This window comes from Alligator mississippiensis, chromosome 3 (assembly GCF_030867095.1).
Source record: "Alligator mississippiensis isolate rAllMis1 chromosome 3, rAllMis1, whole genome shotgun sequence".
NCBI classification, from domain to species: Eukaryota; Metazoa; Chordata; order Crocodylia; family Alligatoridae; genus Alligator; species Alligator mississippiensis.
In genome coordinates this window covers 249,454,372-249,473,490 of record NC_081826.1, presented here as the reverse complement: position 1 = coordinate 249,473,490, position 19,119 = coordinate 249,454,372, and the positions used below count along the sequence as shown (strand labels likewise).

Below are 19,119 nucleotides of genomic sequence, written 5' to 3'. Positions count from 1 at the left end.
TTTAACTAATGCTGAAACCCTAGCTGCTGCTGAAGACTGGTCTCTATGGGTAGAGCTATCATTTTGAAGACCTAAAGAATTTTTAGGATAAGAGAGATGAGCAACAGCTAGTAGACAGAAAAAATGCCCTAAGAAAGGTTAGTTTGATTAGTGGAATATCAAGGCCATATAAAGGAGAGAGAATCATTAACACCTGTGGAGTGAAGAACATTGAGCCGATTGACTACCTCAGTTGTCTGAATAGTAAGACCACAGCTGCTGCACCGTGGAGCAGGAATCCAAGCAGGCTGCTTTTATCCTTGGCAGAAAATCAGCTTCCCTACGTCATGCATACACCCCAATCTTGGGGAAAATTATGTGTGGTGTATGTGAAAAAATGCAGTGTTATATAGATAATACAGGAAGCTATTTGACTTTGAATAGCTGATATAATGTACACTTTGCCCTTGCAGCATTTACAGCAGGAATACAATGGATTATATTTGGTGCTGTTGAAGTGCCTAATCTACTAAAATACCTGGGGCTGGATCCTGCAAATGTCTGCTCATGCAATTGTTCCTCACTCCCATTGTGATCTGTTGGCCTGTTTGTGTGAATAAAGGCTACTTGCACCAAGGTTTTCAGGAGCAGGATCTGTATTTTCACAGTAGCTCTTTCAGATGAACAAACCAGACTTCATTATTTTATCAGATGACATTATCCATCTGTATAAGAAGGAATTTACATGTTTTTTTGCATAAATCTCATTTAATTGGGTTTTACACAGTGATTAATCCTTCCAGTGCTTTGCATGAAGGCTAAACTAATTTCATTTGGGCTCCTGAATTACTTAGAGTGGTAAATTCAACATATAACATGGACACACACTATTAATTAAGACCTGGAGTGACTGTTTTCAAATCTGGTATTCTAAAAAAAGGGCCAAAACTTTTCAACACACACAATATATATTACCTAGAAGCTGAGGCTTGTTCTTTCAAATGGATAAAAATGTGACCATACATTTAGAAGTTCAGTTAATGTTGTATTATATTTAAAAAAAGAAAACTGTTATAAATGAGTGGCACTTCCAGCCACTCCTTACTGAATTTTTTTTTAGTTTCTAGGCTCTCACAGTCCTGTCAGCTCATTGTAGAGTTCTGTCAGGAACAGGGGTAGTCAGACTGAATCTTAAATTTATGGTTTCACTACAAAGAATATTGTTATATGATTTTGAATTTACTTGTATTTTCACTTCCATTGGAAATCTGCCCCATGATATGATGAGGCTGACTTCCTTGCACAGATTGTCTTTAAATTCTTCAGATTGCCTTTTGAATTCGAATACTGCCTACCTGACAGTGGTAGAGTTTTGGAGAGCCATGCATACTCTGCTTGGGTCAGCATTCATAAAGTGCCCATTCAAAACTCTGAAACACCTCATAGCTGCCTGTGATACAGTTAACTGGCAGATCTAATGAAATCAGCATAAGCTTGTGCTTGTTCATGGCTAGGAGGAGTTCATCGACCAGTGCCATCAGTACACTGTCCCATGCACAGACTGACCAAGGTCAAGGCAAACTGGGAACTCCAGGCATTACCATAATTGCTTCATCACTATTTTTGTCAAATAGGTTCCTCATTAAAAGGAGAGACATAGGCTACGGACAGGTGTTCATTTCTAGCACTAAGAATTTCTCTGAAATTCTCACAGGTAGAAAATTAGCCCAGGAGCTGAAGTGTACATGTATTCCAGGCCCCTGGTTGGAGAACTTCGCAGGTGAGCTGTCCAGCCAGGGGGCACTAATGAGGTGCTACCTGGCCCTCCCTGCCTGGGATGGGAGCAAGCTGTCAATTGGCTTCCCTTTTAAATCACCTTGGCATTTAATGCCCATGGGGTCAGGAACCAGGGTCAGAAGAGCCTGCCTGCCCTGGATTCTGGCCCTGCTGGCTTTTGAAATTGCTACCTCTGCTTCCCAGCTGGGTAGCATGGGCAGCAAGGGGAAGCTGGCAGGACTGGAACTGGGTTTGGGGAGGCTTTCTTCCAGCCAAGTTCCGTACCCTGGTGTCACTGTCCCCAGCACCCACCTGGCAGTCCCTGAGTTTGGGCAAGAGGCACGGAGCAGCAGGACAGAGCCCCTGCATCTTCCCCAAACTTGGGACTGGGAAGGCAAGAAGCAGGGAACGTTGCCCCATTGCTCTCTTCCTTTCTCAGATTAGACTGAGGGCAGAGGGGAAGCATACATCATTCATTCTTGCAAGGAATATTCTCCAGGGCAACACCTGAAACATTATTCTTCAGGAGGGGGAATGTTTCTGTGAGAGAAACGGAAGCACTTGTAATTTCTATTGGAAAAGTGGTATTTCTCCCACTAGAAATGTAAAGCCTGTATGTGGTTATATTTATACTGTACTGGAAACTAAAATAAGACACCTAAGCAGTATATAAAGAAGAAACTGTGCACTCTGATGCTTTGGCTGTTGATCCTCTGTGGCCGTGTCTACATACTGCGTTAATGTGCATTAGCATGTCTACACGTTTGCTAATGCGACTTAGCTATTTGCACATAAATTTGATACCTGCTTTAGGTATCAGATTTAGGTGCGAATAGCCTAAAATTGCCATTTTTAAGGTGCATTAAGGGTGCTCACATGTAGATATGTGCCCTTAATGTGTCTTAAATTGGGCTAATGAGCATTAAATGCACATATATAGCCGTGCTCTGTTAGTACGTGGCATACAGTATGTCATGATATGTACTAAAACTCAAGTGCCTTTACTGCTATGTCTGCCCCCTGCCTTCCACGTGTGCTAGGAGACTGTCATGTTGCTGATGGTTTTTGTCTTACAGATCTCTCTCTCCAGAGTTACTTATGAGGGTCTGAATATTTCATTGGCTCTGCATGTTCATTTATTTTTGAGTGTTTTCCTGCAGAGATAAGAATCATGACATTTCTGCATGAGGAATGTGGTTACAATTTCCTGTGTTTTTCAGGAAACACGAGGGAGTCAAATTGTACTTGTCATAAGCTTTCAACCTGAAATCATCAGCTGTGAGGAGTCTGGCTGATAGTCCCCTTTAGCTGGGGGACATAACATAAGCATGGTCTTTATCTGATTTGTCCTTATCCAGCCTGTTCTCTTAAATGGAAGGCTTTTATATATGTTAGTCTTCCTCAGAGAAACAAATATCTATCATTCCTGGTCATCATTTAAAACTGATTGGGATGGAACAATTCAATTTAGGGAGATGTTGAAATTTTACGTGACCATCATAAAAACCTCAACTAGGTAACTGAGCGAATTGAATTTTGAAAGTTGGTACTGAAGGCTGCTTGTACACACCACAGGGGTTTACTTTGGTTTAATTCTCCCTAAATTGAAGCGGTGGGTTTTTAAAAACACTGCTTCAATTTAGGGAGAGCTAAACCAAAGTAAACCCCTGTGGTGTGTACACAAGGGTCAGGCCCGATTCTTACCTGCCTACCAGGCAGTGGGGGGGGGGGAGGGAGGGGGGCGAGCTGCCAGTGGGCCAAGCGGTCCCTGAGCTGTGGAGGGGCTGGTGCTTCCCTATGCAGCAGTGGTGGCAGCTCCCGCCCGCAGGCACCTGGCCTGGGCGGTCCGGGGGGGGGGGGGGGGGCACTGCAGCCACGGAGGGAAGCACTGGCCCCCCTGCCTACAGCTGTGAAGGGAAACACCAGGCCCCTGCGTAGTTCAGGCAGACTCTGGGGAGGAAAAAAAAAGATCAGGCTCCCTGCTTTTATTTGCTTTTTTTTTTTTTTCTTCAGTGGAGCCTGCCAGCACAGGCTGCCTACATGGCCCCTGAGTTGTACAGGTCCTGGTGCTTCCCTCTGCGGCTGTTGCTCTTTGTTAGGTAGCAAGCTGAAACACCTTGGACGTGTTTTATTTTGTTTTGTCCCATAGTCACTTAAAGCGCAATACGCTGCTGACAGTATAATGGCGCTGCTATTTAAAGTGCAATACACTGCCAACAATGTAAACAGCAAAGATGTTAAAGTGGTGCACAAGGGCATTTAAGCTGCTTTAAAGGCCAATTTTGTGGTGTGTACAAAGGCCTGAAGTGTTCTTCTCACCCGAGATTTAAGCCTGAGAGTCTCAAGTCATTGAAGATTGTATAAACTTCCAAACTGAAATTTCATGGACATTAGGGCTGGAAGGGACCTTAAAGTCCAGCCCCCTGCCCAGGAAAGTCAGCTAGGGTCAAAGGATCCCAGCAAGATAAGTATCCAAAAGTTTCTTGAATGAGTCCAGAGTAGGTGCTTGCACCACCTTGGGGGCTCAGACAGTAAAGACATTTTTCCTTATGTACAGCCTAAAATGGTCTTGGAGGAGTTTATGACCGTTAGTCCTTGTTATCCCTTGGGGTGCTCTGGTGAACAGGCATTCCCCCAGATCCTGATGTACACCCCTTATGAATTTATAGGCAGTCACCAAGTCCCCCCTGAGCCTGTGCTTTTCCAGGCTGAAGAGTCCCATGGCTCTCAGCCTCTTTTCATAAGGCCTCTCTTACATAGGAGTGTGTTGTGAACTTTTAATGTTATATTCAGTAAAGTTATTGTATTTTAAGTAATTATTATTTGAAGTAAATGTTAGTAATCAGTAATCACAGTGACTTTGGCCTGCCACAAGATACAGTCTCTTGCAGTAGATGCTAGTAAAGAAAAATAATTAGGTCAAATCCTGAAGCTTGCCTTCCTATCGCTTAAACAACTGTAGTAGGAGGTTTGTCTGAGCAATGACTAACTAAAAAGAAAGGAAAGAGGTGAGGGGATGGCCCATTGCAGCTATTTAGAAAAGTTGAAGCATGGTTTGTTACACTGCTTTTGGTGTAAGGCCAGATTTTGATCAGCCATTTTATACATGCAAAAAACATGCCAGTCCTTGTTCAGCTCTTCAGGAGTGTGCTACAATAACAGTCCTTGTACTCTCTGTGTTCTGGAAAATAGGTCAGAGATTGGCTGTTTCTATTTCTTCCCTGTGGAGCAATATGCAAAAATAATGAGTTGGGTAGAATTGTGCGTGGTGCATTACTGTCAAGGGATCTGACCAAACTTGTTAATTCTCTATAGGAACAGGAATAATTTTACCCACTGCTGAAGTACAGTCACCTCTGATGTGCAGCGTGCATTGTTTACAAGACATTGAAATGTTAACCTACAGTTTAGAACAGGTAGTGAAGAGTAAAGGGCCAAATCCTGCTTACATTTGAAAGTGTGCAACATTGCACTGGTGTGCCTGAGAGTAGATTTTGGTTAACTGTGTCTCATTAAAGCTATCAGGTGGATTAAGTAGGAAAGTGGGTAATTACACCTGTGAGGGTCAGTCTTTTCTGGCAGGAGTGACCCAAATTAGCCCTGTACCTTCCTCAAGTGCCACTCCAGTCCCCTTCTACCTAACCTGCTGTTCTGCTTTCTGCTCCCTGCCTCTGCCACGTGCCCCCCACACAAGCTGTTAGTGCCTCAGGTTGGCCATCCTTTATCTACATTGAGCTGTTTCAGAATTTAGGACCTGTTAAGGCTCTCTCAGCTCTAGTTACAGTCACAGTCTTAGAGTAGTGGAAGCCTAGCTGGCTTTTGTACTGCTTTGTTTATTCCAGTTTCTCCGGAGGATGGCTGAGGTATTGTTGCCCCAGCAGCTGAGGCAAAGAGCACATTGTGCAGTGGTTTGTTTCAAAGCTGCTCATTAGTCCTTGCAGTCAGGACCAAAGTGACAGGCTGGAATACAAAGGTGTCTTTACACGTGCTCTGGGGTGGCAGGCTGGGGAGGATGCTCTCAGGAGCCGCTCTAATTAGAGTATCCACACCATCTTGTGCATTCTTGGGTATTTGGAATCCCATGCTTCAAAATGGTGGTGGGGTAGCTCGTTCAACAACCTTTAATTAAAGTACCCCCACTGCTATTGTGAAGCATGGGCATGCTGAATAAACGTGATGCCGAGGCTGCTGGACAGTGCTAGTTAGTACGTTCCAGCAGACTCTGTAAATTAGAATGCCATTGAAGGTGTCGAGCACATGATAGGTGCCCCAAGAGTCCACTCCAGTTTGATCAATTTTGCCTTCTGTGTTTGGGGAGTTTGGCAGGGAATACAATGGGTCTATTCCTGGCTTCATGGAGCATACCTGAATACAGACATGCTCATTAGACAGAGACAGATATAAAGAGAGGGCCTCCTACCCTCCAGAATCAAAAGGCATTGAGGATGAATAGGTTTGCCAAAGTTAGTGGCAAAACTTACACTGATTCATTGGAGTCAGAAATTCATTGGAATAAGAATTTGTTCCCTGAAGGATTGAGTGATGCTCTGGTCTACTTGAACTGTAGTTGGTACAGGAGCAAGACAAGGCAGTGCTACTGCAAGAGTCCTTTATGCTTCTCCAAACCTGGAAGTGGTTCACATTAAAATGAAGAATATATTCTTCTAACTAATACCTGGTTGGCTTTGGCTCCCGGAGACTGTTCTGGCAGCCAGGGCTCAAGGGTATCATTGACTTTCAGTGGAAGCTAAGGGGTGCTGTAGACCAACTACTGCCATGGATCCTCCTTATATTAGAACATTGATTTTCAACCTTTTTTGACTCAAAGCACCCTCAGAAAATACCAGCTTAGCTTTCACTTGTTTTTTGACTACAGAAGAACAATAGCATGGTTCTCTTGTTGCAAAGACCTTAGAAAGACCACAAGCTTAGAATGTTTTTGACACTATGGATTCATATTTTGAAATCTACCAAGATAACTTGGTGTAGATGTTTGTAAACCTAACAGTACTAGTATTTTCCAGTATCCTGTGGCACCTTACAAGGATCTCATGGCATCCTGAGGTGCCAGAGCTGTCTTTGGAAATCCCTTGCAGTCGAAGGTGATTGTTTTCCATGATTGTCTTACTGTGGGTGTGAAGATGGTTGTCAAGGTGGATCCAGGATCAACAGACTCTGCTGTAATTCAGGCACATGTTTCCTTGTGGGGTGGATGGATCTGGATTCTTGGTTATATCCATGACATGCTGTTTCTGCTCCTCCCCCTTCTCTGTCTCCTGTTGTCATCATAAGGTTTCAAAGTACTGACATCCTTTCAGCAGACTCTTCCTCCATTTGGGGTATTCCTGGGTGATAGTTTCCCATGAGTTGATGTTAATATTACATTTTTTCAAGTTGGCCTTGACATTGTTGAAGCGCTTTCTCTGCTCTCCTCTTGAGCGGATGTCTCAACTAAGCTGGAAGATTACAACTTGTTTTAGGAATCTGGAGTCTGACATCCAGATGACATGGCCAGCCCAGTGAAGTTGATGTTGGATGATCACTGCCTCTATGCTTGTGGTGTTTGCTTGTGAGAGGATGCTAATGTTGGTGCATTTGTCTTTTCACTGGATTAGAAGGATCTTCTGCAGGCAGTGTTGATAGTACTTCTCCAGCGACTTCTGTCACCTGTCCGTTGTCCATGTTTCAGTTCCATACAGTAAGGTGAGGATCACAACTGCTTGATAAACTATGAGCTTGCTTTCAGATCTGATGTTGCAATCTTTGAACACCCATTTCCTCAGGTGTCTGAAGGCTGCAATTGCACAGTTGAGGTGATGTTGGATTTCTTCATTGATGTCAGACTTCTGGGAGAAATGGCTTCTGAGGTATGGGAAATAGTGTTTTCCAGAGTCTCACCATGCATCTGAATTACTGGAGCTGGGGACTTCTCATTAAGAGCTTGTTGATGGAGGACCTTAGTCTTCTATCACCTGAGCTATGCTAGGAGCTGACAACTGCTGGGCCAGTTACCAACCATCCTCTCAGTTATGTCATTCAAACTGGCTCCCAAGCAATGGCTGCAACAGATGCAATGCCAATGGAAGATCAACATTGAAGGACTCAAGGACCCAGTCAAGTGAGAACTCTTCCACCAGTACCTCAATGAAAAGCTGGCAAAATCCAGTCAACAACAGTGGGAGAATGTTGGCAATGCTTGGGGTGCCTTCAAGTCCACCATCATCAGTGCCTGTGAAGAGACACTTGGATTCTCTACCAGGAAACTTCAAGACTGGTTTGATGAGAATGACCAGGAGATCCAAGAGTTGATGGACCACAAGCATAAGACCCTTTGTGCTTGGCAGAATGACATCAACAGCAAGCAAAATAAATTGAATCGCCAACAAGTCAAGGGAAAGATCCCAAGGAAGACCCATGGTATGAAGAACACATGGTGAGAAGACAAAGTGAAGGAGATTCAACATTTTGCTGTGACATCCATGAAATGCATGTTTTTTTTCCAATGCCACCAAAGACATTTATGGTCTGAGAATTCGGGGATCAAGCCCCTTGAAATGTAAGGATGGAGGAGGCAGCATAGCTGTGCCTTATTGTAGCTGTATAGTAGGGAAGGGCAGGTTTCCTGCACTAGGGATAGGTATTTTAGAGTTTTTCCTGAACATGTTGTTGCTGATCTTCAACTATGGCTAGGGAATGCATAGTGCCCTCCTTGTGCTCCTCTGCTTCTGGGCTGAAACTGTATCGGATCCCTTTAGTGATCTAGAACAGGATGAAGGTTGCTCTAAATTAAGGTAGTTGCCAGCATTTCCTCAGGGCTAAAACAACTTTCGGATGGAAAAGATGGTAGGGAGGTCCAGACTTTTCTTTTAATGCTGATTTCTGCCAGAAGGGTCAGGGCATAGCACAGGAACCTGGTCTACCTCACTAACTCCTCTAATATTGTGTTGATTGTCATATTCCTGGATACACTGCCTTTAGGGCTGTTTGAAATATCACTATGGCATAATCCAGCCAAAGATCAGAGATATGTTTTTAACTATAAGTGAATAGCAGTTGAATGGGACATGACAAAGAGGAACCCTCCACACTGAAGTTGTTTCAAATAAATATTTTTTTTCTCTGTTCCAGTGCACATGCATTTTCTGATGAAGAGTTTCCCCAAAGAACTGGTAAGACTTTTCAGTGCACTGGAATGCACTAATGTTATCTCTGTTGGCATCATCATTTTAGCCTTAATTTCCACCTACAGTTTCATCAGTGCAACTTCTGCTAGAGAATGGGTGTGTTATAAATCTTTTATAGTGAAACCCTCTTTAAAGAGTACCATTTCAAAGGATTTTCCTTATTAAAAGAAAAAATTATGGATTATCTAAGGGAACTGGGTGGAATTTGATATACATGAAATAAAATGAACTGTTAGAGTGTTTTGTATCCATTGAAAACATGTAGGACTAAATCTTCAAAGAATAGTGCAAGGGGAGTAGTCACAAGGTTGTGCTGTCCCTACAAAGGCTTGGATTTGTGCAAACTAATCCAGTAATTGCTCACTCACCCACAGTACAAATGCACATTGATTAAACACAGACATTAAAATATGCATTGTGCATGCAGTCTTTTGTATGGTCATACAGTACATGCTGCTTTGAAAATGTGGTCCACTGTGAAGGGAATCAAGAAGCCCGTTATGAATAGATATAGGATGAATTAATACATCTGTAGTAGTAAATCCTGAAGTTCCTTGCACCAAATAAGGGATTAATCTCTGAATGACAAAAACTCAACATGCACCAGAGGTAAAATATATTGGACAAGTGATTTGTTGAAAACAAATGTTTGTTCAGTGTATGCCTGCTCTCTGAACTAAATGGAAATAGATTTCACAAAACAAGGGAACTCTCTTAAATGTGTGTTGCTTTTTGTGCCCTTTTCCTTATAATGGAACATGCGGGGTCATACATTTCTAAATCAAACATTTTTCCATTTATTCTCATGACATTCTTTTTTTCTGCAGAGCAACAGTTCGATGGTGGTGTGAAGCCAAAACTTAACCTAAATCAAATAGCAATTACTCAGGTATGGAGGTATCAAGATATTGGATTGCATGGTCTTTTTGGACATATTTAGATGTTTTTTGGTGATTTTTTTTTTTTTTTCATGGAACAGCCATCAAAGTTATCTGAATTCTTATAGTAAGGCTGATTGTCCACACTGGCAGCCAGTATTCCTCCTGATGACTTGATTTTGGTAGGCCCTTGCCAGTTCCTAGGAGTGCTGAGTGACTTCAACTTCCATGGAGGTCAGTGAGAATTGAGGGTTTTGAGTACCTTTCTAGATGTGCAGAGCACCTTGCAGCTTCAGATCCATAGGACCAAATCTTGTCATCCGTTCTCAGATGTAGCACCATCTGGCTGCAATGATGATTTTACCTGAACACGAGATCCAAGTTTTGTTTGTATGACTTGTACAAAAGACCTAACTAGTCTGTTAAATTCAGTGGGAAGTGTGAGGGCGCCGACTGAAGTGACATTTTGGCACGTGATCAGTCCCCTGAAAGTGCACTACAGCCATGCCCTGATAGAAGTGCACAGCTGTAAAGGGTTTAAAAAGTGCCCAATCACATGACAAATGAACCCTCATTAGATGAGGGTTCAGATGAAGGTGCTTCAAAGCAGAGCACCTTCATTAGCTTCTTTCAGTGTCTGCCTGGGAGCAGAGCTGGGCTCATGCAGCCCAGCCCAGTCCTGCCCCCAGAGCTGATTTCAGGATGGGAGAGGGCCTAGGGAGGGGAGGAAGCTTGGTTTGGGGTTTGCCCAGCCTGTGCTGGAGCAGAGAGGGCAGGTAGATTAGTTACCTCCCCACCCCCCCAATCTTGCCTACAGGCTGGGCAAACTGCAGTCGGAGCTCCCTCTACTTCCTTCTCTCCCTCCCATCCTGAAGACAGCACCAGAGCTGGGGGTGCTAGAAGAAGGAGACTGCAGACATGCAGCTGGCACCAAAGTGGAAGTTGATCTCCCACCCCTCTGGACCCAACAGAGAATGTCTTTTGGGTCGGGGGTCACTATAACTCATGGTGCTTCCTGTGAAGCATCATGAGTTACAGTGGGGAGCTGCACATCTGTCAGTGCCCTGACTGTTGAACTGGCCCCAAAGATATGGAAAGGTTTGCATTTTCATAAACAGGCAGCAGTTGTGATTTAATCCTTAAGTGATTTAATCCACTTTGTCGCCACTGCTAAGGTTCCAAACCGTTCTAAATGCTTTGCATGGTAACAGAGAAGACAAGTTTTTCTTTTTCTTTATAATCCTTGTAATTTTATCATTACATTTATTGCTGGTGCAGTTGGAAGCTCTCTAACAATTCTTTCTCAATGCCACAAAAAATCTATTTGTCTTAAATCCTAAGGCAGTCTTCGTATGCCATATAAAGATCAAGTATCATATGGGCTTTTAGGACTTAGATAGGAGAGTTGATATGCCAAGTATAAAAGCAAAATAAAAATTTCTTTAAGCTAAGACAATTTTGTGGCATAACTATGGCTATGCAATGGTCTTATAAAATGGTGTTTATGACTGTGATTCGGTACTTTTATCATTTGTTTGTGATCTCATGGGTTAAGCTCTGTTCTCCTTTACATATGTGCAACTACATAGACACTGCAGTTACATTATCCTATTCAGGAGATGTCAGGCTTGCAAACTAAAAGATCTCATTGGCCGCATCCACACAAGCAGGGGTGCACAGTTTGTGGTGCCACAAACTGCACGTGGCCAATGTTAAAATGTGTGCCATGCTGCAAATTTGCAGTGCAGTGGCAAAACTTGCTACTGGGATTTCCTGGTAGCAAAAAAATCCCCAAACACAAAAGTAACGCAAAGCATGCAAAACAAGTGTGTACCAGCACACAGAGGCTGGGCCGTCCAGAGCAATGCTCTGGCTGCCAGTCAGGCCTCTATGTTGCCTCTGCTAATCTAGCATGCCACCATGTAAAACTGCTGGGGCCAGCACAGGTGCTGGCCCCGGGTTCCAGTTCTCCCTGGCTGAAGAGCTGGGAAGAACTGGGCAAGGGCAGTTTGCCTGCTGTGGGACAATTTGTCCTACAAAAAAGTGCACATGCAGGGACATGCATTGAGGCAACTTGTGCTGCTGCAGGCATACACCCCTGCATGCCTGCCCCTGCATGCTTTGTTTGACTGTGGGATTAGGAAAGTATATTTCTAATTCCTATAAAAGCACATCCAAAAACATGGAGAAAAAACCCAACACATTTTAAACACAGAAATCTGAACTTGCTGTTGTGTTTAACCATCTAAACAACTTTCATTATTTAAAAACAATATTGGGCCAAATTATGCTTGCAGTTTTACACCCATGTTATCATTCACTTTGCCAGGTGAACTGACTAATTGTTGCACAGCCTTTCAGCCTGTAGATCCAAATCCTTGGGCCAAGCTAAGTACCCTTCACAGTGCTTGAGAAGCCTGGAAAGAACTAAGAACTGTCTCCTAACAGCGCAGCTAAAGATTCTCTTGTTGAAAGGGAATCTCCTGTCTGTGTATGGCTGCTATTGCAAATCTTGCTTAACTCTTTTGTGAAGGGGATGTTCTGTGTGGGGCTGGAGATGGAAGGGACTATGGTGGAAGGACAGTGTGTCTCAGTGATCCTGGATCAGGTGAACAGGCTGTAAGAGGCATTTCTAGTTGTTTTTAGGTACATTAGCTGTCTGGCTATGCTTGGTTGACCTGGAGGCCTGGATGGTCCCCTGCCATACCCAGAATTGTAGCTGGAAAGGTTGGTCTGAGACATCTTTGCCTCCCCAGTTCATGAGGACTGAGCATGAGCTCAGTGCAGCTGGAATCTGGATGTACTGGATGTTTTCCCTGTACTAACATTATATATTGCATTATGTGGTGAAACAGTATTGTAATAACAATTTTTTTCATGATTATCTCTATATGGTTAATTAGATTGTCAACTACAACTTGAGCAGAAGAGGACAATCAGAAAGAGAATCTTGGGGGACTTTCACTCACAGTCACCACAGCCCCGTAAATGTCACAATTAATGGAATTCCCTGCATTCTTTTCTGGGCCAAAAGGATAATGATTAAATTTAAAAATCACACTCAGCTGGACCTGACTGAGAAGACTTTTGGTGTTCATGCGACAGTGGATGTTGGGGATTCTAACTGCAGTGAAGACAGTGCAATGTAAGATGACATCCTACTTGCAGTGAAGTCACGGATTTGCAGGGATGCTGGTAATCAATTGCTTAGGGCACAACCCTAGGAGGTTTGAAGCCCCAAGACCACAAGCATGCTGTGTTTTAAACACTTCTCTTTTACACTGAGGGAAGAACTATTTTTTTTCCCTCTCTACTGGCCAGTACGTGTTGAGGCAGAGTCATAGCTCTACTTACTCTCCACTTTCCCCAGGTGTTTTTTGACACATGGCTGCAAAGCTTTCAGTCTAAGAATTTTTTTCTTATTGATGATATGCAAAATTTACAAACAAAAAAAAATTACTGACATATTTATTACATAATTAAGTAATATTATCACACGTACACACACGCATAGAATCCATTGAGGACTCTGCTCCTCCCCCCCACTTCCCCAGAGGATACATACTGCAGGGAGACCCTGAGGAGGCTGGTGTGAAAGGAGCCCAGGAATCCTGCAGGCTGGCTCTGTGTGCTCCAAGTACAAAGTCTCTGACTCATCTCCTGCACCTCCAGTTGCCCTGAAGCTGCTGTGACGTGTACAGAGCCATGTCTTTCTGGGGTGCTGGCTGCAGCTGCCTGCTGCAAGAGGAGCCAGTGCCTGAGCCTAGCTCCAGGCAGAGCCCTGAGGGAGGTGTCCAGGCTTGGGGTACTCTGTGGGGAGCCTGCTTCCTGCTTTGGGGGTGCCCCCACCTTACAGGGCAGAGGGCTGGGACACCCACGCAGACCTCAGCAGTGCCCTGACCTTTCTGCAGTGGCTTGGGCTTCAGCATCTGTCCTCTATCCTCAGAGCATTGCTGCCTCCCAGGCCACGTTGGCAGGCTCTTTGTGTCTGCCCCCTGGAGCACTCACTCCTCCCTGTAGCAAGCTCTGCCACCCCAGGGGACACTCAGCGGATGCACACTCCACAAAGTGGACAGGAAGGAGGGGGAAACATGAGCAGAGGATAGGAACACCCCAAGCCTTGCTCCCTCTGTTTGGACATACTTCCTACCAGCCAGGCCTGGCCTTGCCTTCCCTCTCCCCACTGACAGCAAACAATGAGGAATCTCATCTCCCACACATGCAATACCCAATGTCTGCTTTCCAAAGAGCCTAGTGGGCAGCAGTGTGGGGAGCAGGGTTGCCATATGGTCATATAAGTAAGGTGCTACTTAACAGGACAGAGGAATCACACATTAATAACAGAAAGGGGGCAAAGCACTATTGGGTATGTGATACTATACAGCAACAGCAATAATAATCCATAATTTATGTAACTCAATTATCACTTCATCATTCCCATTATAGTTGGGAAACTGAGGCATAGAGGTATGGTGAAGTCCTCAAACAAATCAGTGGGAGAACTGGAAACAACTCTTGCTTTCTCAGTGTTCCATCCACTGTACCAACACAGTGGAAATTGCTCAGGTTTCAGTAAGTGCCAGGTTAATATAGCAAAAGCCATCTATGCAACTGAGATGCTATATCTGAACTAAAAGCTTGTCTCATGCTGAGTCAGAATTTGAATAGTCAATGATCTGTATTTTGAAAGGTAAATTGAAATGAGGAAAAATAATGTTAGTTTTAATAAAAATGCATTTAAAAATAATCTGCCATTAGAGAGATGGTAGTTTAATAAACACATGCAAATCAGGCAGACTGCTATGTGGTCCACACCTTCCTTGCTAACCCTTAGTAGGACTTTTACCACTCCCCACTCATTATATTAATAGAAACCTATCCTTTGTTTTTAGATAAACCTTTAGGTGCTTCACACTGCCTAACCAGCATAGTTCAGTTGAAATCAGAACCAAAGACCAGGGCCCACAGGTGTCTGGCTTAAATTACTGTATTACATACATACATACATAGTTATTCCTGTGTTTATATGCTCTGAGTTCTGGCTCAGGCATCATATTTAAAGTGAAGTTTGCCTCTGTCCTGCCATTTGATATGTATAGTTGTAACTTAAGCAAGTAAAGGTTTGAAACCAGCATCCTTGCTTAGTGGATCTAATTTCAGACAAGCAAATTGTAAGTGATTTTTGAAGAGCAAAACTCTCAGGTTTTTAGCCCATATGAAATTGTCTAGTTGTGTTTTTAATTTCTCTCAGACTTAAGGTCTAAAGTTATATAGGTGTGTCCCTCCCTGCCCCTCCCTGTGGTAACCTCCAGCTGTTTATGTAGTTGGGACCTGCACTATGTAGAACTTTTAAGTGTGTGAAGTATTTTTGTTTTGAAGTCCAAGCTTCATTCAAGTCAACCGCAAAAGTATCCTTGACTTGAATGGAATTGCAATTTAACTCTTTAACATTGATTCTAAGGGGACCTGAATTGAAATATTCTGTTCTCTAATAATGTTTTGATCATTTGATATATAGATTTGCCCTATTTCTAATTTGACATTGGTTTTATTTTTGACTCAGGCTTTCACTCAAGTTTGGTGACATTGATAATCTGAAAGATCTTGTTATTAGGTAGGTATACAAGATAAGATTTAAAAATTTATTAGATTAGCAAATGCTGGTATCTTGAATGCATGGTTTTTAATTATTTTGGAAAATATTCTGCATAATCAAGAATTATGAATCAGACTTTTTAATTATATAGGAAAACATATCAAAGACGGTCCCATAGGGTCCACATATGTAATCTGAATTTTTTCCTTTGCTTGTATATTGTTTCATTTTTGGAAAAGATCAGGCCATTTTTTAAAGTAGAATGTTTCCTTTTTTCCTTAAATTGATGGTGGTGTACTCTCAGACATAAGACTCAGGCCTCCTTCATGTCTCCTTCCTTGTCAATCCAGGAATTAGATGCTGCCTGCCAAATAACAGGTGTATGTGACCTGTGTTTAAGCAAGTTGTGCCCAGGCTTGAGCTGAGTATCCATATGACAGTAAGCTGTAAACTTCATCCTTGCACACCAGATTTTCCCCTGACTGCTTGTCTTGCTCACTTACAGTGCCTTGTTTAAAATTTAGGCCATATATTCCTTAGGGTATGGAATGTTTCTTTGCATCTTCTATGAAGTATCTGGCACATTCTGGGAAACTATAAAATAATACGTAGCAAAATGTGTGGAGAAGTAACTATTACCTACAAATGTATAATACAAAATAAGATTATACTACCCATGTAAATCATTGGTATTTTATCTTTTAATGGTTTTATGAATATAGAAAACTTAACAAGTAAAACACTTTGTAAATTTACAGTCCAAAGAACAGATGTCCTTCCAGGTCAATGGAATTCATTTTATTGACTTCTATGGGCTCTGGAAGGAGATTGTGTGAGGTGTTAAGAGTCTCTCAGATCCTTGCAGGACTGAGTCCTAAAGAAGGCAAGATCTACATTGCTGTATGAATCTTGATGTATCTTTAAGCTGCCACCTGAAAAAATTCTCACATCCAAGATGTGAATAAATTGGAAAATATCACAATACCACTAGAACACATTTCTATTACATACATTTTTTCCAAGCAGTGTAATTTTTTTCTATCCCAACCAGCTTTTTGAAACAATTTCCCTCTTACCAGTCAACTGCCTAGGAAGCCTGTAATCTGTAACAGCAGGAGGCGGGTTGATTGGATAGTATTTCTCTAATGCTACTCATAAAGAGATGATCAGAAATGTGCAGTACCTGGGTGACCACCTTACTGTGCCTGGAACCGTTCCTGTGAGAGAACCAGCTACAGAAATCGGGAGTCTAGAATTATCTTTCAGACTCACTTTTCCTATACAGTGACAGAAAGAGCCAGATGCTCACCTGGTATAAATAGGCATGGCTCTATTAACTTGAGCATGTCCTATAAGGCTCTTTTATACATGGGATTCAACAAGGCATGTTCTCACTTTTGAAACTCTTTTTAATTCTCTCTTTTTCTACAATATTATTTTCAGATTCTTATTGACAAGCAGTTATTACAAGCTGTCTGTTCAGAACTGGTTTAGTTTACATAGAGTACAGCTTCTTTACAATCATTCTATACAAGCAACGTTTAATGCAACCCAAATATATGCTCCAGCAAGTTATTCCTATCATTGTGAACATGTGAGTAGCTTGCAGAGATATGATGCACTCCTGATGCCCAGCTCTGCAAATGATGTATCCAGGCTTTGGGAAGTCACTTTTATCGATTTCCAGGTAATAAGATGATGTTAACAGAGAATGTTATGGGTAATTTAATAGAACTTCATTGAATAGGCAACTCTGTTCAGTGATGCCAGGAAGAGTTAATGACCTGCTTCAAGCAGCTTGGAGGATCTCCTGGGATCATGGAGCAACCTTTGAAAAGAAAAAATCTAAATGGTCAAATTTAACTGCTTGTTAAATGAGAGGAGATGCAGAATTGTTTTTTATGTAATTTTTTTTGGAGGGGTGGGGGGTCATCTATCAGTGCAACTCACAGGGTTGCCCCATTTTGCTCTACTTCTCTGACTGGTTATGGTTCAACAGTTCTTGAGACACTTTGGCTGGGGCCAGTGTCTCAGGAACTCAAAACTGGCACCAGCAGATGCTTCAGCCCTTGCACAGATCTGTGTTCTGCTCTTCCAGCTAACAAGAATTCAAGTACTCCAGAGTTCAGAATTCTGGGTCAGTTTTAGAAGTTATCCAGGAGAATTTTTATAATGGTTATTGACCTTGCAGTTGCATCTCCTCAATAGAAAAAGAAGAGACAGAAGTGAAGCCTCATGAAGGAACAGCCCTTTCAGCCAAGACTGAGCAGCAAATGGGCACTGGAGGGAAATGAGGGATACAGGGAGGGTAATGAAGAGCTGAGGAGAGAGAGAGAAGAAATAAAGCGTCTTCATTTTCTAACTCACGGGGAGATGATCTTCGAAACTGAGTAGTCTGAAATAGTCCCATCTGTCTTCCCCATACACAACTGTATAGTTGATTTACTCCATATTAGAGTTGAAGTAACTCTCCCTCATTTATACCCATGGGTGGAATTTTCACTATAGGGGCAAAACTCAGACCACATGTGAATGCATAGAACTCACATATTTCAAATGAATTGTATCCATTTATATCAGATCTGAAGCTACCCCTGTAAAATTAAGTAGTTAAGGCAGGCAACAGGGAGCATTTCCTTGTTTCCTTAATAGCTGTGTCCACATTAGTAAGAATTTCTGAAGAGAATTTTTTTACTCTAACCAAATAATGCGGGGAATGCTTTGTAAAACAGTATTACCAAGCATACAGTTAAATGTGATTTGACTGTCAAGTTAACCACAGGAGATTTTGTGGACAAGACTAGAATAGAACAGAGGCCAGAATAAATTCCGTGAATCAAATCCAGCCAGCCCTGCAAAATACAGTTTTTCTATATGAAAACTTTCACTTAATATCTGTACTAGCCGGAGAAGCAAAATCATGAAGTGGTCTGTAAGTAAAACAGCAAAGATTTTTAATATAAACCCTTTTATTCTTTCTACAGATTCAAGGCTTCAATATTGAAGAAGGACATTTTGCTTATGCCAAGGATTGTGCATCCTTTTTCTCACCAGCAATTCTTATGGGGTTGGTTATGTCATTAATTCTGCTTCTGGTCCTGGCTTATGCTCTCCATATGTTGATCCACTTAAAGTCTCTTGACAGGCACTATGAATGCAAAGCCTCTCCTGCCTATTTTGGACAAATGAAAGACAGTGACATGGCAGATGAAAAAGAACCACTGAGAAACAATGGAAATGAATCCTATGAACTTAGAAACCAAGAGTTCTGTAAAATCTATATTTAGCAGTGTTTGACTGCCTCCTTCACATGGTCACTCTTTTTCTGTATTTTTTTCTGTCCTGTTTAGCTTATGCATTAGCTAAACATTTCCATCAAATGACTTAATTCAATCATTATATATACGTTATGTAACAGATTACTTGTTTAGTTATTCATTGGTCTTTATTTCTTGATCATCAGTCAATACTTTGGAAAGCAGTATGATAGAAAAGATTCCTACTGGGAGTTGGGGAATTAGTGTGGTGAGGGTCTGCTTTGATATTACACAAACAAAGCCCGTATCTTCCAAGATAGTTTACAAACCCCTGAAAAAAGAAATTTCAAATAAAGGTTTAGATGTTATATATATGGTAAAAAGATCTCATAACTCCTCCCTTCCAAAAGCAAGATTTTTCCCTCTTCTATATTCTCTATATTGGTCTA

General features: G+C 42.2%; 1 protein-coding gene across 7 annotated transcripts in view; it reads left to right on the top strand.

The window, feature by feature from the left end:
- The window catches only part of LOC106736615 (V-type proton ATPase subunit S1-like protein), a 33,143-nt gene extending 14,311 nt beyond the window's left edge, over window positions 1-18,832 (top strand). For 4 of the 7 annotated variants that reach the window (XM_059725061.1, XM_059725060.1, XM_059725059.1 and 1 more), the window contains 5 exons: window positions 8,884-8,924; window positions 12,721-12,962; window positions 15,381-15,431; window positions 16,857-17,100; window positions 18,398-18,832. In XM_059725061.1, coding sequence (XP_059581044.1) covers window positions 8,884-8,924; window positions 12,721-12,962; window positions 15,381-15,431; window positions 16,857-17,100; window positions 18,398-18,700 — 881 coding nt within the window. In that variant the 3' untranslated portion in view covers window positions 18,701-18,832. Of the gene's footprint in view, window positions 1-8,883; window positions 8,925-9,766; window positions 9,829-9,918; window positions 10,052-12,720; window positions 12,963-15,380; window positions 15,432-16,856; window positions 17,101-18,397 lie in introns of all 7 variants that reach the window. The other 3 variants (XM_059725058.1, XM_059725057.1, XM_059725063.1) reach the window with 2 other exon arrangements.
- Window positions 18,833-19,119: the final 287 nt, after the last annotated feature.